This window comes from Watersipora subatra, chromosome 2 (assembly GCF_963576615.1).
Source record: "Watersipora subatra chromosome 2, tzWatSuba1.1, whole genome shotgun sequence".
NCBI classification, from domain to species: domain Eukaryota; kingdom Metazoa; phylum Bryozoa; class Gymnolaemata; order Cheilostomatida; family Watersiporidae; genus Watersipora; species Watersipora subatra.
The window spans coordinates 19,854,066-19,879,840 of record NC_088709.1 but is presented as its reverse complement, the minus strand read 5'-3'; the positions used below and the strand labels follow the sequence as shown (position 1 = coordinate 19,879,840).

The window sequence follows — 25,775 nt, the reverse complement described above, 5'->3', positions numbered from 1 at the left end:
TTCAGTTCCAAAACCTTCAGTTCCAAAACATTCTATCTTTGAAAAAGTATGAAAAAGGCTATCTGCTATACAGTAGATGCTCCTATAACGTAAATTCTATATAACGTAAAAAATTTATGTGAAGTGTTTGCTTCCCACTACATAAAAAATTCCATGTAACATAAAGTGACAACTCGAGCAAGTTTTCAAAATCGATTTGAATGTTAGTTTATCTCGCCGCACTTGCGGAAGAAAAAATACATGCGTGTAGAGTTATATCTATTACATATAACTTTCACGACATTCTAGTTCGTCGTAATAAATCATCAAATGTGTTGACAAAACAGATATTGGAGCGCTGCACAATTGCTCATAAATGCCTAAAGGCGATCGATTAGTGCAGGTGTTACAGCGTCAGTCTACCGATCTAAATGTCACAAGTTGAAGTATCCTCGAAAGTTATATTTTATCATAACCCTGACCCCCTGGATACAGAAAGACGATGAACAGCTAGAACTGCTTTTTGTAGTAAAAAGATTTGGTTGTTTTGCCTTATTGTAAACGTACAAAATATTTGCTATTAGCTTTATTTTGCAGAATCGACTGTCGTAAATAAACGTCGAAAATGTGCAGTTCCCATCAACTTGTAAAATTACCGCAATCATCTACTATATAAACGGCAATCGTTGTCTGTGTGTGTATGTGTGTGTGTGATTGAGTGTCCGCTTTATAGAGCGGTCTCTCCTTTTATTGTCGTTCGAATTTCGGTCGTACGAAGCGAACTAAATTAATATGACTAATTTAGTATTGACAGTAAATAAATTATGAGAGCGGTCTTTCTTTTTTTCTTCGGTCATACGAAGCCAACTTAATAAATATGAGTAATTTCGTAATAAATATCGTAATTTCGGACTATTAGCCGTTACTTTCGTGTGACGATTTGAGCCAAGCTGATTATATAAAGGTGCGGCGACTCTGTTGTTTTTCTTTCACCGCTAGAGCGCATTAACCAAAATCTCCGGTTAGCACGCTTTTAAAACATCAAAGTTGCTGCCGTGTTAAAAAGCACCGTCCTGAGTTCCGCGGCCTATACAAAGGTGTCTATACAGCTACACAAATGTACTACTCATTAAATAAAATAAATTAACAAGTAGTGATTTACATGCCATTAATATTTACTGCCAACGTGTACCGCGAAAGTCACGTGAACGTCGGAAAAACGCAGTTCTCACCCACTAAATTTACACATAAAGGTAAGTACATCTTATACAATGTTGTATTGTCTATGAATTACCACACTATGAATACATAACCCTTTCACTTGCGCTCATGTACAAATTTAGCTATTGGCCTACTGCCAGCCATTTTGCCGATATTGCTTAATATGTATACAATATTTGTTTCAATTTCAAACTCTTTCTAGAACATTTTCTTTGGTTATATATTTCATTTTGCCAACGTGTTAACAAGTACTGCTATGCAAAAAATTCATTTTATTTATACTTTGTGCATTGATAAAGCGATGTGAAGCTACAAAGTTAAAACGATCCTCTACAATGTTCCTTATTCTTACAAAACCATTACTTTCACTATCATCAGAGTCAGGGCTGCTATTGCTGATCTAATTAACTGTGTAATCACAAAAATCTGAATCGGCTATAATATCATCAACATAAGTAGTTATTTGTTGTCCAACTTGGACGCCTTTGATGAACTTACACAAAAATGTTCGTTTTTAAGTTGGAAATCCCCAAACAAAGATTAAAGTATTAAACTTTAGGCTAATTTATAAAGAAATCTTAGGACAACACTGTCACTACCATAAAAGTCTTAAAGACTGTTGTTTATGTTATCAACCAATAATAAACTTCATTTACTAGCAATTGCTGCTAAAATCGCAAAAATGCGTCTACGCGGTCGACCATAGAAAACGCATAAATGAGTTTACTTCAGTGAAAGGGTTAAAAACGTTAGATTTGCCACTGTTTGTGATAGTAAACATGTTCATTTCCTTCCGCAGCCGAGTTACTTTTACTTTTGTTTCAGCTACGAGTACACAGAACTACAGCTACTACAGAACTTGCACGAGTACTCCGAGGATTGCGATAGGCGATGGTGAAAAGAGAGCAGCTGCTATCGACTTACTGTCACCCTGCTTTAGCCATGACCAGCTGTACGTCGCCTGCTCAAAAGTAGGGACAAGCCGAAAACTGTTTGTTCATACACCAGACAGAAAAACAAAAAATGCTGTCTATCCGCAAGTGTTGCGTTGAACTAACATTGTGTTATTGTTATGTTCTTCATGTTCTGCTATACCACATACAGCATTTTCTAACATACTTTTCAGCATGTATATATTTTCATGCATTTGTTTTCCTTATAGTATCTCATACAAAGGCTATCATGTTGGCGCTATGTTTTATTATTGTAAGGTGCTAATGCTGTATCTGCCTTGACATCATACTGTCTGTGCTGTTATACATATAAATTTTATCGACACAGCCTCATTACTGTTTGTATATACCAAGTCAAAACACAGGCTATAGATGAAAAACTGGTGAGCTATGATTAGTGTTTTAAGAATGTAGAAGTCTCCATTCAATAAATGCTGGCGATAGCAAAATATTTTGTATATTTTTTTAAAAGATGCAAAACTTTTCAATACTGCCAGTTAGAAGAATTTTAGTTTGCCTAGCAATGTCAATTTCATTATCAGTTCTCTGTACACAAATAGGGCAATGCCGATTTGAGTGGTTTGAAACTGATGCATTGTAGACTAGCTGTAAAATGTATGGCAGATTTCCATTGTTCTCCCAACATTATTGACATATATGACTGCATATGTGTATGCATAGTGTGATCGGGGGAGAAAAATTCAGTAGACTGCATATTTGGAGTTGTTTTACAGTATGAAAAACAACTCTCGATAAACCTCTTGCTGTACATGAATCTGTTCCCATGGACGGGTAATGCAGCTAGCGGTTTGGGATGGTGGCGTCACTTGGGGATGCGCGGGAGACCCTTTTTGCCCCGAGTGCAGCGAGAGTATCCAGGCACGGCTTTCTGAATGAATGAGTTGGCGAGTGCGAGGCAATTGATTGCGAAGCGATTGAGTGCTAGGCAATTGATCGCGAGTGTGGGGCGATTGATTGCGAGGCGATTGATCGCGAGTGCGAGGTGATTGATTGCGAGGCGATTGATTGCGAGGCGATTGATTGCGAGGCGATTGATTGCGAGGCGATTGATTGCGAGTGCGAGGCGATTGATTGCGAGTGCGAGGCGATTGATTGCGAGTGCGAGGCGATTGATTGCGAGTGCGAGGCATTGATTGCGAGTGCGAGGCGATTGATTGCGAGGCGATTGATTGCGAGTGCGAGGCGATTGATTGCGAGGCGATTGATTGCGAGTGCGAGGCGATTGATTGCGAGTGCAAGGCGATTGATTGCGAGTGCGAGGCGATTGATTGCGAGTGCGAGGCGATTGATTGCAAGGCGAGTGCAAGAGCGCAATGGTCAACTGCTCGGCGAGTAAAGACTGGTCAGCCAAGGCTGGGGCTCGGCGGCAGAAGTGCGCGATCGTCAATTGCAAATATAGACGGGAATAAATGGATGCATGAATCTAGACACATGAATCAAGAATACATGAATTTTTTAGATTTCACACTCATCTAGCTGTAAAACACATTGCAGATTTCCATTGTTTTCCCCAACATTATTGACATGTATATGTGTATGCATATTCAGGGCAACAATTTCAGTAGACAATTTACGTAATAATACATCAGGACTACGATTTCAGTAGACTGCACATTTGGAGTTGTTATACAGTATAAAAGACATCTCTCAATAAACCTTATGCTACACGTGAATCTATTCCTGTAGGCAGGTAATGCAGCTAGTGGTCTATAAAACCAGTGAGATTGATCACAAAAAGGAGAAAAGTTGTTGATGCAAACCAACAATACTGCAGTTGCGGTACAGCCTACAAATTGAAAGAGTTACATAAAGTTTTTCCTTTTTGCATGGCCAAAGGGGTAATTTTGAAAAGATCTTGGAATGGATTAGGCAATTTACGTGTAGTTTACTGTTCTTATGACATAAATTCCCTATAACGTAAACGTTCCTGGAACGAATTATTTACGTTGTAGGAGCGTCTACTGTATTTGATTTCCGTTTTTCAGTTCTACAAGCTTTGATATTTAAAACGATGTTCTGTCTAAAGGAATTGTGCTATTCTAAGCGTTTTCACAGAAATGCTGTTGATACTGTCTAAAGACCAGGGGGATTTATATTAACAACATTTCATCGACATCATATTTATATATAATATGGTCTAGGATCAGGGGACCTGCTTGTATATACAAGGTTAGGTTCCAGTGTTAACAGTGTTAACAACTGTTAACAGTGTTAACACTGGAACCTAACCTTGTATATACAAGGTTAGGTTCCAGTGTTAACAACTCTGTAACCCTGTGCATAAAAGATTTGTTCACTTTAGGGCACAGAAGATTACCAGTACGGTAACTGCATGGCTCAAAAAAGATTCTATTCACAGGACTTTTAAAAGACGAATGACAAGATTTCTGTTATTAGGAATGAGTGCAATATTGCTTTAAGCTCTCTTTGAAATGTTTAGGTTTACACTAAGCGTAATTACCAAAACCGAAGCTGTCTTGAAGTATTAATTAGAAATACGCATAGAGATGTTTATAAGGTTATTTATATAAGGAAGCTTATAAAGGGAGACCTCAACATTCCTTGAAAATTACTTTAAAGGTTGACTTGCAACAAAACTCATATTACAGTTATTTGATATGAAAAGATTCACCATGTCTTACTCTGTTGTGTTGTAGGTGCCAAAATATGTGGGAATGTGATTACAAGCTCTTAAAAGCTAAAAAATGAACAGTTAATCGCAGCCACACGAGACCGCAGTAGTTTGGATTCTCTTTCCAAAACGGCTCAAATGTGACGTAGCTGTGTTAGATGGTTTCTGTTTACACTTTCATGCAACCTTACTCGTCGAAATATTTCACAAATATACTTCACGCATTCAATAAAACCATGTCTATTGTTCTTACGCGTCTATTATATCGTCATTGTAATGCTGTCACTTTTAGCACTGATATCTTATAACTTACCGTAAAAAATCGTTAAACATTTTAACCTGAGCTCGAAGGAGTACATATCATTGTCTGATAATCATGACGAGCCTGTTGGTTACCTGTGATAATCGAAAATTGCTGCAAAAGTTATTTGCGAACTGTTGGGTCACGTGATCAGATTACGACTTGACGATTGAATAATGCCAAAACAAAACTGTAAAGTAGCGAGCATCTATATTTGATACGGGGTCTTCGGTAAAACCTGAAGTGTTTGTCATAAACTAGTGCTACGATAAGTTTTACATTGAGCTTTTTAATGGCCTTTCAATTCACGTGAGAACATCACATGACAAGACGATAACCAAACTGTAATGACTATGTCAGAGAAATAAAGAGATTCCAATCTATGGCGGCTTTTCGTTTTTGTGCTTTTAAGAGCTTGTAATCACATTTCCACATATTTTGCATCTACAACACAGCAGAGTAAGACATGGTGAACCTTTTGATACCAAATAACTGTGATGTGAATTTTGTTGCAAGTCAACCTTTAAAGCAAAAAGTCAGTTATTCAACAGATACAACAGTTCTTTAAAGCACGCCACATCGTCTAACCGCGTTTGCTGATGTTGCATAGAAAATCTTGGCAAACACTGAAGAGCTATTTTCAAAGAATTCAACAGCCCTGTAGAAACATAGAAGAAGTCTCACACGGTAGTGTCAGCCATATCAGAGCATTCTCTATTACAAGCACCTGCAACTCTATCAGCAATAACTAGTACCTGTTCCATGTTGTCAACTGGCTCCTTTCCATGGAGTCCATTACTGCAACCCTCTTCTTCCAGTTCCAGACCTGCTAGACGCTCACACGCCTCACCCGCCTGCAGATGTCAAATAATCAACGCGGCCTGATAAGTTTAAAACCGAAGTTTAAATAAAGATGGGTGGTAACCATTTTCAACCACAATAAAGCTTGCTGACAATACGTCTAGAAAATAGTCAACATTTTTGTTTAAGCTCAATCCAAATGATAGAACAAAATTTGAGCAAGTGCGAAATAAACAGCCATTCTACCTTCCTTATTCTAGCTTCCTTATTCTAGCTTCCTTATTCTAGCTTCCTTATTCTAGCTTCCTTATTCTAGCTTCCTTATTCTAGCTTCCTTATTCTAGCTTCCTTATTCTAGCTTCCTTATTCTAGCTTCCTTATTCTAGCTTCCTTATTCTAGCTTCCTTATTCTAGCTTCCTTATTCTAGCTTCCTTATTCTAGCTTCCTTATTCTAGCTTCCTTATTCTAGCTTCCTTATTCTAGCTTCCTTATTCTAGCTTCCTTATTCTAGCTTCCTTATTCTAGCTTCCTTATTCTAGCTTCCTTATTCTAGCTTCCTTATTCTAGCTTCCTTATTCTAGCTTCCTTATTCTAGCTTCCTTATTCTAGCTTCCTTATTCTAGCTTCCTTATTCTAGCTTCCTTATTCTAGCTTCCTTATTCTAGCTTCCTTATTCTAGCTTCCTTATTCTAGCTTCCTTATTCTAGCTTCCTTATTCTAGCTTCCTTATTCTAGCTTCCTTATTCTAGCTTCCTTATTCTACCTTCCTTATTCTAGCTTCCTTATTCTAGCTTCCTTATTCTAGCTTCCTTATTCTACCTTCCTTATTCTAGCTTCCTTATTCTAGCTTCCTTATTCTACCTTCCTTATTCTAGCTTCCTTATTCTAGCTTCCTTATTCTACCTTCCTTATTCTAGCTTCCTTATTCTAGCTTCCTTATTCTAGCTTCCTTATTCTAGCTTCCTTATTCTAGCTTCCTTATTCTAGCTTCCTTATTCTACCTTCCTTATTCTACCTTCCTTATTCTACCTTCCTTATTCTACCTTCCTTATTCTACCTTCCTTATTCTACCTTCCTTATTCTAGCTTCCTTATTCTAGCTTCCTTATTCTAGCTTCCTTATTCTAGCTTCCTTATTCTAGCTTCCTTATTCTAGCTTCCTTATTCTAGCTTCCTTATTCTAGCTTCCTTATTGCCACAATTTCTACTGTCATATAGTTGAGCTTTGACTAAATGTACGGTCAACTCAGGTGAGTAAATTCTAAAAAAGAGTTTTGCTGATGAAAGTTTTATTTGAAAATAAATTACATTATTCTTATTTTAGCTTCCTAGAACAAGTTCGAAAACGAATTCACAAGATTACAACTTTTATGAATTATCAAAAATCATTCGCATGGAGTTCAACTGGAGTTGGAAGAGATGAGTGACGGATTGGAGCTCAGACTGGTATAAGTGAGTGCTAGCAGAACCATTTAGTATTAAAGGACAACTATATACACTGCATACAACTATATACACTATATACAACTATATACACTACATACAACTATATAATGTACACTACATACAACTATATACACTGCATACAACTATATACACTATATACAACTATATACACTACATACAACTATATAATGTACACTACATACAACTATATACACTACATACAACTATATAATGTACTCTATATACAACTGCATGTATATACACTACGTATAACTATATATACTACAGTTCCATGATACAGTTAATCCGCAATGTTGCATCGCAAGAAACAAAAAAATCCCAGAAGTTAAGCAAGCTTGGCTACTCGCAAATTGCTATCAAACGTTTCATGCTTGCGATAGACAAAAACGGGACTTGCAATGATCAAGAAAACACCATGCGAGTTATTCCATTTGCAACATTTTCCACCTTCGATTGTTGCTATTTCAACAGCATGATGCTAAATGAGACAGGGGTGCATGGCAATGACCTCCGAGGTAGAATTCCTTATTGTCTTTTAATAAAGCCCTCCCCCCCCCCCCGGGTTAATCCGCACCATGTGAACGCCCATTGAATCAATTATCGCACTGTAACTCAACGTGTGCACAACTCCAAATCTTCATCAGCCGCATCATGGAAACATAGTGACCAGCTAGCTAACGGGTAGCAAATCAAGAAGAACTGAGAAGGTTGTCCTTGGTGTGTCAGATGAGAGAGAAAAGGGAGAGGAGAAGTACCTACTCGCTGATCTGGAGTGTGACAGGCATTGTCTCCAGGAGTTCCATCGTCTAAGTCATCTGCCATTCCAAATTTCTGCTGTTGCTTCCTTTTCTTTTTTTGTTTTTTAGATAGCCTGAAAGGCGAAAACTAACCTGAAAAGTATGGCCACCCTACCACCGATAACAGACATAGTTCATAGGCAAACTCAATCAAATCACACTATGATTAATCATGATGAAATCACCTAAAAAACTGAAACTTTACGACTACAACTGCTCTGAAGACTATAAGACAAACACTCAAGATCCTCGTTAAAATGGTTGGCAATTGAAAATGATTGGCAGTAAACTCATACAAGTCTTTGTAAATATTTACGCTTACATAACCTTACATTTATATATTATGTTTTGCTGGTTGCCTGGTAAAAAACCCATATTTAGTGTTCGAGCTAAGCTTTCCCTAAAATATTAACATAAAAGACGGGAGATGATTCCCTTATTTACTATAAACGACCAAAACAACGTATATAGCTACAATTTTATGTCTTCTCTGATTAACAGAATAATATTGGTTTTATGTAGGACATGCTGAGTTGCTTTTAGCAAACCAGTTTATTGCCAGAAATCTGTACTTGAATACAGTCAGACCAGCTGAGCAGACATCCGAAAAATGTTATACACTTGCATGATGTTCAGCAGTTATTATCTATATATATAATCAAGGCAGAGTTAGTACTCGCAGGTCCACTGGTACTCAAAAGATCAAGATTTTGACAAACAACTTCCAATAGTAGTTTCATTTCCGTGAACAGTTTCACTTCCGTGAACAGTTTCACTTCCACGAGTTGTTTCACTTCCACGAGTTGTTTCACTCTCCTGAGTATTGAGTATAGAATTTTCATAGTAATGTAGAAAAGGTAATGATGATGAAACATCAAACATGTCAGAGAAACTCTGACAACGAACGCTCCTACATGTATAACGTATTATAATTTAATACGTACTATTTAATTAATGTACTATAATTCTACTTTACATAAGGAACTCATGTAGAGTTTTTGCTACGTATTATGTAAGAAATTCAATATAACATGAAGCGTGAAGTCAGTGCAAGTTCTCAAATCCGATTTGAATAATGAGAGTTCCATAACTAGCATTGAAAATATCACTTTCTCTCTTTTCACACTTGGGAGAGAAAACAACATATGGGGAGTATCTCTATTATATATACTAGTCCCCTCAGTCTACTGCGCCGTCAGAGATAGTCAGGTCTGACGATAAGGTACAGCGAGTTAGCACATGAATTGAAAATGCTAAACAGCAAATGATTAGTGTAGGTGTCAGCATGTCAATCTACTAAGTCAAAAGTCGTGAGTTCGAATCTTGCTGAAAGCAATATTTTTCCTAACCTCCAAGCGTGGCTCTGGACAGAGAGACAGACACAGTTCTTATTATTGTAAAGATTACTGTTAAAATTGTGTTATAGTATTGGTAAGCACTTTGAAAATACTAAAATAAGGTTTAGGAGTTGTTCTACCTTAAAGCATTGATGCATTATTATTACTATAGAAAAGCTTCGCAAATGATTTTTCGATGTTACGACTCATGTGCAACAGAAACAATTCATGCTTAAGCTTCAGTTTGAATGCTGTCGGATCAACTGACTAGCAATGAATGGTGAGTGGCAGCATCACCACAATCTGCTAAGTGCAGCCAATTGTCACAGATTCTCTGTTTCATATGTCAGTCTAGCTGGTGTGAATGCAGTCACATCCGTTGCGTAAATACAGCAGCTGCTATGTTGATCATTCATGTTTTGTTTACAAATCAACGTCTAGCAACAATGCAATATGCCTACCACTGTTTAGCTCACAAAAAGCAAACAAATTGAATTTTTTGACAAACTTGTTTTTCTTTTACTCAATAAACAATGGCTTCTATCATTATTAAATTACACACGTATTTAGACTGAGGGTATAACATGCCTGCTAGGGGTGGCCTCTACATTACTTTCATCATCATCTGAGAGACTAGGTAACACTTCATCATCAGCTAACATCTCCTCCTTGATTAAAGCGACATTTTCTTTGTGCTTCTTCGACTTTTCATGATTAGAAAACCTAAAATTTATGTATCAGTAAGACGAGGAGAGGATAAGAACTGGTACCGCTGTGGGGAAGCTTCAGTAATGATATAAAGCATCTCTATAACAGATGAGAGAGTAAAATGATAATTTGCAAATTTTCAAAAAGATAATGCATAGGGTGAAATAATATACTGTCAAAGACGTACGCTCTGTCAGTTTTGAAGGATTTATTGCAGGCCACACAGAAGAGGCTTGAAAGTTCCTCCTCCTCATCATCATCTTCGCTGTTTGCTACAATAAGCAACCAGATAATACAACATGACACTCACGCCTACCATGTACTAGTGCACGTTTCAAAGAATTTAGCTTGACCCTTTCTCTTATGACTAATGGTGCAGGCGTTAAAGAGTCTAGCATGACACTCATCCCCTATGACTAGTGGTGCAGGTGTCAAAGAGTCTAGCATGACACTCATCCCCTATGACTAGTGGTGCAGGTGTCAAAGAGTCTAGCATGACACTCACCATTATGACGAGTGGAGCAGGTGTCAAAGAGTCTAGCATGACACTCATCCCTATGACTAGTGGTGCAGGTGTCAAAGAGTCTAGCATGACACTCATCCCCTATGACTAGTGGTGCAGGTGTCAAAGAGTCTAGCATGACACTCACCATTATGACGAGTGGAGCAGGTGTCAAAGAGTCTAGCATGACACTCATCCCTATGACTAGTGATGCATGTGTCAAAGAATCAGGGTCACATTTGTCTCAGGAACTATTGAATTTATTCCGGATGGTTGAGAAAAATTGGAATTTAGCGGCCATTACAGTGGGAAACATGGAAAAAAGTGTTAAATTGTATTTTTTTTAACAAAAGCATGGCAAATTTGAGAGTTTTACAACGAAAAATGGGTTTTCGTGGTTTATCAATCTTTCAGGTAACCAAACTGTAAACAATGAACCAGTTGATGAACTTTTGTCAGTTTTCCCCACCAAGTAACACCTGTTTTACAACTTGGAATAATCAAAAGACCTACACACTCATTCTGTACTTGGAAGTTTAGCTCATCCCATCCCCTTAAAGGTTGACTTGCAACAAAATTCACGTTACCGTTATTTGATATGAAAAGATTCACCATGTCTTACTCTGCTGTGTTTTAGGTGCAAAACATGTGGAAATGTGATTACAAGCTCTTAAAAGCTCAAAAACGAACAGTTAATCGCAGCCATGACGAAACTGCTGTGAGGCAGTTACGTAATTCTAAGAAGAGTTTAGTGTTTACACACAGCAACATACAAAAGACTTACTGATAGGTTGTGACTAGTTATTAATATGGATATTTTGCTATGACAAATACACTTTTTTCATCTTCACGATTGATTCTTGCACACCCCTTCTTCCTCACCCCTTGCACACCCCTTCTTCATCACCCCTTGCACACCCCTTCTTCATCACCCCTTGCACACCCCTTCTTCATCATCTCTTGCACACCCCTTCTTCATCACCCCTTGCACAGATCTTCCTCATCATGATCTTTCACCTCACCATTACATCATACGAATCTTATTTCACAATACGAATTCAACAAAGTTTTCGTTAAAGTTCAAGTTTGGCAGTCGGTGTACTTATTACGTACGTCAAAATAACAAAGACACCGCAATGCTGTTCACGGAAAATATTTTCACAATGCCTGAAAGAGACACGATAACCGATTTCTCTGAGTTCAGCAATTGTGTGTGAAAAGGTAATATTTTTCCTTCAAAATTGGCAGCAAGATTGGAGTTGCGATCACTTCAAAAAGAAATATTCAGTGCTCAGACAACTTCCCTTATTCTGCTAACAAAAATCTACTTTAATACGAAAACGGCAACGTTGGGGCTTTCTTGCCAAATTAGGTTGAAAAAGGTTTTAATGAGACAGGCTAAAATTATACTAAAAATGAAACTGGGAACTAATAGGTGATAAAATTTTAGTGATAAATGTTGAAATTCAGTAAAATACAGTGGAACCTCGGTTCTCGAACACAATCTGTTCCAGAAAGTTGGTGGAAAACCGAGTTGTTCGAGATCTGAAACAATTTTTTAGAATTGATATATGTAAATGCAAATCCGTTCCAAGTTGACTTAAAAACGTCGGTAAAGTATTTTTAACAGTTTAGACCATTAACTGTACTGTATACTGCATACTATAAATAAAAACGGGTAGATATAGATGGTGTTTAATTTTAATAAAAGATTTTTTATCTATGATGATGAAAAAGGAAAACAAAGAGTAAACATTTCGTATGCTTTGCTCTTAAAACATCAAAAACATTTAAGGTTACGATGCAATACCATAAATCGCAGAAATTGATAATGAAACGGCAACAAAATGCAACAGATCAGTCACATCAAAAAACGTTTGAAAAAGAAAATATAAACAGCAATGGCTCATTTACTTCACATCTTTGAAGAAGAGTCCTCCTCCAAAACAATTTAGGGTAACTCGACTAGAGAAGTTATGTCCCTAAAAAAATCTCTTCGGTAGAGGCGATGTCCTACCAGATGACTCCTTTTTGTAAAGAATTTAGGACACGAAACTTCTCTTTTTGCTTGAGAACCTTCCGAAAGTGGCTCATAATAACATCGCTAAACGTATAAACATGCTGTTTCCGCAGTTATTCCGAACGTTTAATTTCAATGCGCATGTTCTGGTTTGGTCGGGAATTTATGGTCGAGATCCGAGACAAACAAATCTCAATTTTTTTGTCGAAAACCGAGTTGGTCAAGAACTGAGGTTCCACTGTAGATAAAAATACATACTAAAACTTAGCTTTAAGTTTGTGTTTAGTAAGCTGAACTTATTTACAGTGAATTCAAAGTTTGTTATATGTACCTAGGTATTGTATGTTATACATACAAAGGGAAGAACTCTCTATGGTATGGAGCACATGTCAACTTTATAGTTACTAAGGTTAACAAACTATTTTGTTACTAATTTTTAATATGTACAGGACTTATATGAAATTTTGACAATGTTTACCAGGGAATATTTACATTTACATAATTACAATAGTTTCTATACCCCTACATATGATTTTTTCACCATATGATGCCAACCCTGGAACGGATCATAATCGTATCCTGAGGTGCACTGTATATACAGTCATATCTCGACATACAAGTGCCCCAACATACGAAAAATTGAGAGACAAGCAGAATTTTGAGCAATAATTTTCCTCGAGCAAATGTGTAATCTTTAAGATATGAGCCGGTTTTTGATAGCCACTATATGGGCAAGTATGCGAGAGGCCGCTTTCGAGAACAGGATCATTGGGTCTTTCTTCGCAAACCAGTTTGAAAAAGTTTTTAAAAGATTGGCTAGAAGTTACAGTGAACGAGAGGTGAAAAGCGCCAAACCAGAAACAGATAATAAAAAACTGAGACAAAATTAAAGTTGAGTAAAAGATGAAGATTTAGCTTCAAGTGTGCATTTAATAAGCTGAGTTCATGTAATTTAAATTCGAGGTTTCTCTTACGTAGTGTCACAAAATTTTAGTGTACCAAATGAATTGCTGTTAAATCTCTCTCAGACCGCTGTTAGCCACTATGTCTGTCTTGAGGGTAAAAACTTACAGTAGTGTACAAAGTAATGTTACGTTTTATTGCTGATTTTAACAACTTTAAAAGTATTTGTTACTTTGTTAGCGTAGATACTAACTTACAACAATTAAAAACACGTTTTTCTACCATAATATCCCATTTTAGGTGGTTTTTCATAGTATGGTATGGACTAATTTGTATTTAGTTATGTTATATAGGAAATAGTGCCCTGAGATACGAGCAAATTGATATACGAGCTCAGCATTAGGCTCGTATATCGAGGTACGCTTGTATATGCTGTATAAAATAACATCAATCATGCATGATGAGCAGAACTTACTGGCCCTACTATTAAAACACGAACATAGTAATATACTGCCGGTTATTATCTGTGACCAGTATGACGGTTAGTAACAGTTATTCCACTGCATACCATAAGGTCAAAGATATAGTATTACAGCCTCCATTCAAACTCACAACATAATAGGTCAGGATCCCGGAATTCTTGGCTCACGTTGTTCTCGAGAGCCTGCAGGTGCTCCTCGAGATTGGACATTGAAGACCAACCCGTCTCTTCATAGTTCTCCATCTTCCTAGATAACAACCAATTTTAGAACTACATGTAAGTGCAAGCGAAACAACATGGCATTCAGGCCAGACGTCATGAGAGGCTACAACTAAATGCAATACTAGTGTATGAGCGATCTCTCAATGATCAAGTATGTTGTCAGCTTAGCTAACTGCAAGCAGAGGCTGTGTGTATACACGTATGTAAGAGCATTGTTACACAAACAACGTCTCTGTGATCCTAGCTGTACATGTTTGAGCTGGGCGGTAACAGAATCTCAACGACTGGAGACATGCCGAGTTGCACAGATAGCAATTTAAGGTTGGATGTCATTTCTGTCACTACCAGTAACCTTTATAGAGTATTGAACCCCTGACCTGTGGTATGCAAGCATCCTAACCGCTCTCACAGTTATTAAAACGTTGAAAAAGCCATCACCTATCGCTATAAGCAGTCCGCACCATCACTTGCCCTCTACTTGGTTGTTGTGAATACAATTTAGTTCACACTCCAAATGAGTTTGCAGCATCACTAGTACGCTAGCTGTCCTGTGCACCGTGACGTGAAAGATCATGATGCTTAATCACTACCTGCACATTATTCCGCAATGCAGCTAGGTGGTCTAGTAACGCGGATGATAGCGTGCTTGGCTGGGAATCTGAGATTCGGGGAGTGCAATCTGTTTTCTATCGCGCTTAGCATGGCCTCGAATAGACGGATATGGTTTTTATCATAGTAGAGGTTATAGAGGCGGAAGTGCGAGAAACTCTGACATATGCACTAAACTTGTTCATACCTGAGTGTTTCCTGTTTGTCTCTCAGCCTCCTTTCTTTGACGAATCTACTTGTTTCTTCAGCCTTTTCCTCTAGATACTTCTGCAACAGAAATTACAACATCGTTATTTTGTATGAGACACCATTTAGAAGCAGTTCGATACATCGTTAAGAAAAGTGGTATTGGTATGAGGAGTAGACCTATAATTTTTTTTTTTTACAAAAATTAATCAAACCAGCATTTGATTTATTACACTCGTTTAAAAACTGGAAAAAAGAAAAATATAACTGTTTGATTCAGCGCTTTTATTTTTATGGATGCCGATCTTGAAGTACTTCTCAACTTTGTGCATCTTATCTCATTGGTTCTCACTAATTAGTAAATATAGAAGGGAATTTGATGATCTGGTGACTGATTTCGGTGTAAGTTACCTGGAGAGAAATATTTCACAGCAAGATCTTGATTGCTGAATTTCAAAGTTAGAAAAAAAATACAGTCAAACATGGATAACTCGCCCTCGGATAGCTCGAACACATGGTTAACTCGAACGGTTTCTTTGGTCCGTTCCCGCGTAATGATAAATTGCTTTAGATAACTCGACCTCAACTCTGTTAACTCAAACAGTTTTTTGCCCAACGGCTACCGAGACGGTTGTTATCGCTTTAGAAAATCACTTTATTCCAGGCCATAGAGGTAAACCTCGACTTTTCGTAATTTATAGGCGTCGTATTACCACCATCGACAAAATATTTTTGTCAACGACTTTTCTAAAGGTTTGGTGAAATTTGATTTTTACCAAACATCCGCTTAGCGATGGTCCATCGGAAGCAAGGAAAAGTGAGGTAACCTTCGCATAAACTTCAATAAAAATCGGCAAAATTTATCTTGGTTAAAACGCTCAAAAGAAAAAGATGTCGTTTCTTCTGAGCATTTCAACAACGATCAAGTTTTGCCAATTTTAATCTAAAAAACGTCCTGGCAATAACATCACCTCAAACAACAAACCAATCTCAAGTGATAGAAAAATCTTTATACTATTTGATAAAAAAGTTTTAAACTTTACATTAGAAGCATTTAATTTGAAACAAGCCATTTATGCTTTTGATTTATATTATAGTTTGTATATGTACATGTATCTACTAATAAATAAATAAATGGACTTGTGACAGTGCTCTGATAATTTGAACGCTCTGATAACTCGAACACTTTCGCTCGGTCCTGTGAAGTTCGAGTTATCCATGTTTGACTGTATATTGTTACCAATATTTACACTTGTCAAATCTAATCCATCTCAGAAAGGAAAAGTTGTGCTGATCAGTATCATTCGTATTTCGTAGCAATTAGATTATTAGATAATACTTTTCAAACTATGATAAAAAATGTCAGCCCATGTACGAGGTAGCAAAGTTCCCAAAAATTAATTACGTCCCAACTAAAAAAATACATCAGGAATTAGTTAATACTGTACACCAAGGCTCACACACCAGAATAAAACACTCATTTATATTTAAGTTGAGTAGCAGCGTGATTACAAGGTGTGATTACAAGGTGTGATTACAAGGCGTGATTACAAGGCGTGGTTACAAGGTGCGATTACAAGGCATGATTACAAGGCGCAATTACAAGGCGCGATTACAAGGCGCGATTACAAGGCGTGATTACAAGACGAGATTACAAGGTGTGATTACAAGGTGTGATTACAAGGTGTGCTTACAAAGTGTGATTACAAGGTGTGATTACAAGGAGCGATTACAAGGCGTGATTACAAGACAAGATTACAAGGCGTGATTACAAGGCGTGATTACAAGGTGTGATTACAAGGTGTGATTACAAGGTGTGATTACAAGGCGTGATTACAAGACGTGATTACAAGACGTGATTACAAGGTCTCTAGTACCATCTACGCGAACCCAACAGCAAATACAATGTACCTTCATTAGTCACCTGACAACTACCATCGGAGACATCAGGGAGAAGAAAATTACCTACCTTATGAGCAATCACTCTTTTGTCTCTCTTCTTCACGAACGCCACGAGTGCCTGCGGATAGACAAGATGTTGGTCTATGAGAGACAACAGTGCAAGAGTCAAACAGCATTGGCGACACAGACAAGAAGATGACTACATACCCTGATCTCCTCGTTTCTTTCCTTCTTCTTTGCCTCACACAACTTTCTGTTCTCCTGCTCCATAGCTCTCCTGGTCATCCTGTCAGGAGCCTGTCGAGTGTCCCACTTCTCACACCAGACATATGACTTGGCAGTGCAATATGACTCCCAGTGGCCATAAAATGGACCAACAATCTAAAAAGAAAAGCTATCGATTCACATGAAATGTCTGTGATTTAGGCATATTAATATGAATGGACAAAACTATTTCTCAGATTGAATTATTTGGCTAATCCTTTAGTATAGTTAGTTTGACTCGCAAATTGGCTGGGTGCTTCAATGAAATAGTCAAGCAAATTGACAACTCAAATACAAGTATTCAGATTAAAAGCTAAGTCAATGAGCCAACAAATGAACATAAAAACATTAATTAAGGTTTTGTGAAATTACATTGACCAATATGGGTATATAGTGAAACTTCTACTTATGAAATTAACTCATTTCGGAAGCCATTTAATAAGTGGAAAACTCCATAAATCGAAACCAATTTTACCAAATTTATGCCCTAATTGATTCCAGACCCCAGATTCAAGGCCTACAAAACTAGAATATAACATTATAAACACATGTAACGGTTACAACTTGTAACAAATACATGTTAGAAATACATTACTACATGATAAAATAAAAAGTACACATGGAAAGAAGGACAAAACGAACAAAAACTAAGAGCATTTGTTTACCTTTGACACTGGCCGTGTAGACGAGGCTAAGCGAATACCATCAGGAGTGAGAGGCCAGCAGTCAAGAGGTGGATGTTGTTTTGTTTAGTTTTACCAAGAACTATTTTTTCAAAAACTTAAGGAGAAAGGTTTGTTTAAACCATCGCGAACTAGAAATTCTGTCACCATACGAAAAACGCAAAACTTGACATGCTCAAAACAAAAGCTGTCCTGTTCCATATGTGATATACGATAGCTCCAAACTATGTAACGAATGAAAACGGAACACTTGTCGTTTACTGACTTCCGTTCGCAAATGAAATCAAGTGAATCCCATTGTACATTATACCCACAGGAAGCAGGCCAAGCTACAAACATACAAATCGTTTTTCATATCTAGAAAATATTTCGTAAGCCGAAGCAAAACGTTTACCAAAAGTAATTTTGTAACTTGAAAATTTTGTATGTAGAGACTTATGTAAGTAGAGGTTCTACTGTAATTCTTTTTTGAAATAATTCTGATCTTGAAATATCATTGAAACCGCAATCGTTGATGAACTTCAAGTCTCAATAAAAGAGTAGGTTGGTGGGTGAATTTTTCTTAATATTTTCAATTGTGCTTTTGCTCTGACTTTCATGGCGAGAAAATCCCTTGGTCAATGCTAGGACCACTCAAGGCAGCTTAATTAGCCATGATGGTTTATTTCAAGGATGTGAAACAATCCACGCAATGTCAACTACGACAGAAGCACGCTATACTACTACCCATAGTAAAATGGTCCCACCAACCAATGGCTCAGCTACATTAAGCACATAACATCCCATACCCGCTACCATCTGGTACAAATACAGTTTTAAAACTAACATTAACAACTGACTGTAGAGGTAAAAGAGAAGCCTAGATTCCGGTCATTGAAACTCTTAAAATGGAGCATAAAAAAGTAAAGATCTGAATTGCTCAAAGCTCGCGTTAGCGTAGTATAAACAACCGCCTTTGATAAAAATGAAAACAGTGGTATTTGCTAGCAAGTAGTTAGCCATTTCAGTACTGCTATGTACCGAAAGCCCATATCTTAGAGATCCTGATGACAGATATTCGTTTGAAAATCTATAAATCCAATTTGCTTGAGAGGGTATATGAAGGCTGTTTTTAGAGCATTTCACACAGCATGACTCACCTCGTCAAACTTACTGAGCGAGTCTCCAAAGCTGGGTAGCTCACACTCTGAAGACTGTCCATCTAAGAAGACAGCATCCTCATCTGATATTCGCTCAAATACCTTCCGGTATACAGTGTAAAAGCCCTATAAATGTGTCATACGTAATGGATTGATTTTTAGCAAGGAGGTTCTGCTTCATGAAAGTGTACAATAGCAACAATCAGCTTCAATATTTCAGAGTAACTTACACTATCATCATCATAGAAGCCAGAGTAGCAAGATGAGTTGAAGTATGCGTAAACATCTATTGACTCATCATTGTAGTCTTCCCCTTGTCCCATTCCTGTCAGAATATATGCTTATTTGATAGAAGTTGAATGAGGATAAATTAAGTGTTACATTCAAGGCACATGTGTTTAATTTCAAAGTATTCTGTTAAAAAGTACACTTTTCCGTCACAAAGATGTGCCATCAATAGAGTTGTGCTTTACGTGATACCTCTTACCTCCCATGAGAATTGCCTCTCTGTGCTTGTCATACCATGCTCTTTCTTGTGAGTCACTTAAAACATCATAAGCTTGCTGTACTACTCTAAACTCCTGAGTAGCCTGCTCAACATTTTCTAGGTTTTTATCTGCAATAATATAACAATATGCTAGCAAGAAGTCTTATGATGATAGCAAGGAGTCTTATGATGCTAGCAAGGAGTCTTCTTCCTATGCTGTGCATTGGTTCAGTTCGGCTAAGTTTAAATTTTAAGCAAAAAACCTCCAAAGTGAAAATTACAATGGAACTCATTTTATTCTAAATGTCTACTGGATCTCGGTACACAGTTCTCGTACAGTACGAGACCAGAAAGAGTATTTAAGCTGGTCAGTTTGAATAAAAGGTAAGTAGTAGTGACCCAAATGAGTGAAAAAGGACTATAGCCCGAACCTCGACGGGTTTGAAGCTTGGCGAGTTTTTATATCAACAATGGTTAGTCCAATCTCGACAGTGGTTGGTCCCAATCTTATTATAACAATAAGTAAATTTATTAATATTATAATTATTACATTTTTGCATTATTATTTTATTTATGGAAGTTTATAGCCTTACAGTCTATAGTCCTATTATTTTTTGTGTTTATTGATTTTCTCAATTTCCTTTCTTGAGCAGTTCAGTTACAATTTTGGTATTACCATTACGATAATGATTATGCAAAAGCATGCTATCAATTTAAAACTCGTATAGCTTGGGCCTACATTTCATCAAATAACCACTGGAGGCTATTTCTAGTTTGTGGTGTAAAATTTCGTCTATCACCGTGATATTGGTGGTGTACAGTACAGCATAAATTGTCGATATTCAGACCAACCTTTGTCAAGATTCGGACCAACCTCTGTCGAGATTGGGACTTGCCTAGGTTCGGACTTGTCGATGTTGGGATTGTCTCCCGTGGAGAAAGCAGGAGGCTTAGCCTCCTCTGACTAACTACTATTTCTAATTCGTATATCTATGTCAACATCACCGTTCATAATTGTACCAAAGTTTAACTCGTCTCTCTTTCAATAATCCAAAATAATTAATTTCTCTTAGCTCAAGAAAACTAACTCTGCCTCTGATAGTTATTTTAGAAACAGTAACTAAATATAAGCAAAATCTTAAACAAAATGTGTAAATAATATGCTGAAGTAAATTATTGATATAAAAGTTCTCCTGCTTGACGAGGAGCATAGAGTAAGCTTTGACTACAGGATGTTTGAATCTTGCTCTAGAATATATATTTCTCACCAGGATGGAGACGAAGGGCTAATTTCCTATAAGACTTTTTAATAGTGTCGTCATCTGCATCCCGTTCGACTCCTAATACTTCATAGTGGCAGCGCATAACCATTGTAACTATTTTATTTGTGTACCTATATATCGTATATAGCGAACGAAGTAAAGGCAATAACGTGACACAATGGAGACGGAAACGAGAGTTAATAAGTGAAATAGGGATCGCTATAACTAGTCAAGTCTTTTTCGAATGTATAATTCCAATACTGTATGTACATGTACGTCGTTATTTATTTCGGTTCATTCAGTTACTAGCATATGACCAAAAGTTATAGCTTAGGACAGAGCCGTATAGCTTTGTCCGCCAAGTCCCTCGACCAACAGAAGCGTATACCTTATGCGCTGCCCATATACGCTTCCGTTGTATATGGGAGCTCGCTCGTTTCCAACACACAGGCCGCCCCCACTATTTTTATATACATCAAAATACACGTACATATAAGTTACAACGGAGAGGCCCCAGGGCTGATACTCTGAAAGAAACACCCACCTGGCTAGGCCCAGACTTGGGTATTGTACCCCCCAACCACATGGTTGGTCGATTGGAAATACACCCCTAAACACTGGGAGTTTTTTAGGGGGCGCCCAGGTTCCACGCCCCGCTAAATATCCAATATGATTCAGTAGCTATAAAAATAATTTTCTGGGCCCTTTCACTGGCTTGGCTGTGGAAACCCCCTAAATGTAGCAATTCACTGACAGTGCCCCATGGTCTGAAAACCCCCTTAAAACGTGATTTTGGGCTGAGCCTAATGGGCCTTTTGGGGGGCCTTTTTAGTATCAACCCTGGGGGAGAAGCTGCAGCATTTGTTAGCAAAAATTACTCCAATTGGCAGTCGCTTTGAAATTGATTGTTGTATAATACAGCATTTGAAAGAGAACAAAATTTCCTACAAGAAGCTATCAATATTTTTGTAATTTGGGAAAATATAAGCCTTTCAAGTCTCAAATATGAAATGCATCTTACTTAAATTGGCATATAGCTCAAGTTCTAATAGGTTTTGTATTTGCAACCAGATTATGGTTTGGGTTTCTAGCTGAATTACGTTTTAATGCTTGTTTAAAAACCATGGATATCACTTCTAAACAGATATGACGTAGTGACTGGCAGCAATATTCATTTGAATACTGTTTGTGGATACCTTTCCTTCAACTCACCCTCTCACAAGCGTGCCAAGGTTCTATCAGCTGAAGATCAATTATGCAAAAGATATATGTAAAATATATTGTATACAATATCGCAATACAGATGCAAAACCAGGCTCAGGTAAACAGTTACAGATATTAAGATCATCTGCATTAATTAATTAATTAATCTGCATCGGTATTATCTCATTAAGAGATAATACCGATGGCTGGTCCTTGTTAAATAACATGTGCATCTTTATTTTTATCTCGTACTATCTGAGCTTGGCTTCATCTGCCTTTTTATCTTTCTGCGCCGGAAAAAATTATGAACGCAACCCAACAAAACAGATGTATTTTAAGATACCTTTTACAGAAATACATGCATGATTTAATGCGCAAAAACATCACCCTCTGTAACAATTGGACCAAAATGGGTAAAAATGTTATTCTTTGCAGAAAAGTGGCAATATGTATATATAGTATATATAATTACCTGATTGAGTATTTTTAAAGGCCAATAACCTTGCGTTTGAGTTGGTAAACTTCTCATCACTGGTATCATAGACTAGACTTAGAAAGGAAAAGGAATAGACATTAAGCTTCTTTAGAACAGCCTAAAATATTCAATTACTCAGTTTTTACTCTATGTCCTGTGCTTCTCCTCCATGTGTCGAAGCATGATCTCAGATAGAGAAACTATAGAGAGACCCGCATGCTTGACCTTGTGTTCAGCTGCGAGAAGAAAAGGTAATTGGTGTTTAAGGTAGATGAAAGGTTAAATGACAAACATGTCACAGCTGTTAGTATTTTGTTAGCATTTTTTAGCATCATTATGTTATTATTTCTTCAATCTGATATGTTGATAGGTTGTAAGTGATATGTTAGCCATACCATGCATTTCAGGGTGCAGTAATGTACAACAGAAACTAGTGTTAATTGTGATGGTAGCAGAAATCTATTACTGAAACAGATGAATCACGTGCAATACTACAGTAGCAACACCATATGCTGCTATCTACCACACGCACAGTAGTTACACACTTCAAAGACATGCCAGTTTGCTGAGTTGGCTGCATGTGAAAAAATAGAGCATGGCAATAAATTATAATCAATATGAGGAAATCTTTGTTACAGTTTAAAATGTAACGTGAAATTTGATTAAAATCTCACCAAGTCTCACCAAACCGTTCAACACTGCCAGACTCATGAAAATCAAGGCAGCCAATCGTGGGTGAAGCAACTGCATGAGATGCATGGCTGCTACTGCTCTGGTGTCAGTCTTTTATGGCCTTGTGCCTCTTGGCTCTTTCTGTCCGAGGGTGCAGTTTCTTGTGAGCAAATACAGTAGGGATAGCCCCAGTTTTCAAACGCCTGTTTTCGGTCTTAGCCAGGGTAAATCATTGCTCCTCAAATTTTTTCTGTTAAATATTTATCACACATATGTATCATGCATACTATATCATATAATTATTGATACGCACATAAAATCAGGCCAGTAAGTACATGTATAAGCAGAATGATTGCAGGCCTAAGGCTGATGCTTGATTTTCTTCTTGAAACATAGATTGATATGATCCATGTCATGGTCACAGTGGTGGTGGTGACGGTAAAGACTTCTTGTTTTTAATCTACAATTCACTCAAATCAATTATACTTATCTACTTCTTTCTTTAATTTTCCTCTAACCTAAAACAACAACTAGCTAAATGTCATCACTGTTTTAGCAAAAAAGTACTAGGATTATTATTTTTATTACAAAAAGGGAACCCATCTCACAGAGTACAGCTGCGTTGCCTGGCTCTAGAAGTTTAGGGGCTCTTGGGTCGCTGCTTGAGTCCAACCTGTTGACATGTTGAACCCATATTAATCTCAATGAACTGTCTCAAGGAAACTGAAAAAAAATCGAAACCGGTTTCAGATCGGTTTGTGCACTTAACTGCCCATCAATTAACCATTTACATAACCAAACTGCAATTGTATCCACGAGGCAAATGATCGAACGAGCTTTCGAAATTATTTTGGCGCCTGTTCGTGCTTAGACAGGTATTAATCAGATTAAAAATGGTCGGAAACTACACTTCTTGTTTGTGGTTAGAAATTAAAGTTTTGCTTATTCAAGTGGTGTTGTATAAATATAAGTCAACAATCTCTCTACTTGCAAAAAGTGAGGTATTGAGAGCGAAGTATGAATACTCCATTAGAGATCAGTATGTTGATCATGTTTATTTGAAACAAGCGTTTTTGTTTTCGGTTTTGGTCACGGGACTCTGTGAAGCTATACGAGTCTGGTTTAGGCAAGGAAGCAAAATTTCTAAATTTCGATGTACAAATATTACGTTAGTACTCCCATTCCTTAATTCCTATCAGAGCTTTCAAAAGTACATGGTCCTTCTACATACACGCAATGTAATACCGTTAAAAGGCCTTAAATAACATCAAAATTGTATTCTAGTTTTAGAAAAGTTAGAATTTACATGCGAAACTGGGACAATGCTTGACAAGTAATTTCAGCAATCGTAGCTCTACCAATGGTTACTGATTCATACAAAGTGAATTGTGAGAGGCTGTTTAGTTTTTCCATGTGTTGCAACAAATGTTTATATGACAAAATTAGATGTTGAATTGAAAGCAGCTTTGAGTGCAATTGTCATTATTCTCACAAAATATTTTGGTAAGCGTGGCAAGTAATAATAGTAACACATTTATTCATTGATTAGTCAATTCCATTATGTCATCATTTGCTGGTTTGTTTGTTTTTTTGTTTGTTTGTTTTGAGCAGGCTTCCAGTATGAAATCTTTTGATGATGTAAAGAGACTAGACTGACATCCGCAGGTCACTTTAGTTATTTAAATGGTGCTGCTACAAAGGTCTGTAAAAAGTAGCTGTACTGAATAACAATCAGAATATTTTAAATTTTCATATTAATTTAGCTGTTGACGCTAATAGTTATAGAAACCCTGATAGGACTTTTAGTAGCATAATCAATTAAGATATAATGTATCTTATACTAATAGACATAGGTTATCATAAACTATATAGAGTAATTTAAAGACTTGAGGTGTTTATGAATTACTGTATGTAGTGTCGTGTGTTGTGTATGTAGTGTTGTGTATGTAGCGTTGTGTATGTAGCGTTGTGTATGTAGCATTGTGTATGTAGCGTTGTGTATGTAGCGTTGTGTATGTAGCGCTGTGTATGTATAGTTGTGTATGTAGTGTTGTGCGTGTAGTGTCGTGTGTGTAGTGTATGTAGCGTTGTGTATGTAGCGATGTATATGTAGTGTTGTGTATGTAGTGTTGTGTATGCAGCGTTATGTATGTAGAGTTGTGTATGTAGTGTTGTGTATGTAGCGTTGTGTATGTAGCATTGTGTATGTAGCGATGTATATGTAGCGTTGTGTATGTAGTGTTGTGTATGCAGCGTTATGTATGTAGAGTTGTGTATGTAGTGTTGTGTATGTAGTGTTGTGTATTGAACAACTCATTGTCTTTTACTGAAGCCACACTAGGTACCACTAACTAAAAATTTAATTTTTCGATAGATGGAATTATTTACTAAATACCTAATTAGCAAGCTATAATTTTCTTTTTTATATTGCAACTGCTACTAGTGTTAAACAAGTTTAGAAAAATGTGCATTTGCAGTATGCATGAATTGCTGAGTTTGCAGTAATGCATAACGGAAGTTAATGGGCAGTAGATCGCAGTGGGCAATT

General features: G+C 37.1%; 1 protein-coding gene across 3 annotated transcripts in view; it reads right to left on the bottom strand.

Annotated features, from left to right (window-relative positions):
• The window catches only part of LOC137388949 (dnaJ homolog subfamily C member 21-like), a 28,421-nt gene extending 7,379 nt beyond the window's left edge, over positions 1–21,042 (bottom strand). For all 3 annotated transcript variants that reach the window (XM_068075455.1, XM_068075456.1, XM_068075457.1), the window contains exons 1-12: positions 20,884–21,042; positions 19,616–19,744; positions 19,359–19,453; positions 19,129–19,254; positions 17,250–17,423; positions 17,110–17,160; positions 15,142–15,221; positions 14,255–14,370; positions 10,405–10,489; positions 10,098–10,232; positions 8,135–8,246; positions 5,863–5,961 (exon numbers count right to left, since the gene is read on the bottom strand). In XM_068075455.1, the coding sequence (XP_067931556.1) occupies positions 5,863–5,961; positions 8,135–8,246; positions 10,098–10,232; positions 10,405–10,489; positions 14,255–14,370; positions 15,142–15,221; positions 17,110–17,160; positions 17,250–17,423; positions 19,129–19,254; positions 19,359–19,453; positions 19,616–19,744; positions 20,884–20,986 (1,305 nt within the window). In that variant the 5' untranslated portion in view covers positions 20,987–21,042. The remainder of the gene's footprint in view (positions 1–5,862; positions 5,962–8,134; positions 8,247–10,097; positions 10,233–10,404; positions 10,490–14,254; positions 14,371–15,141; positions 15,222–17,109; positions 17,161–17,249; positions 17,424–19,128; positions 19,255–19,358; positions 19,454–19,615; positions 19,745–20,883) is intronic.
• Positions 21,043–25,775: the final 4,733 nt, after the last annotated feature.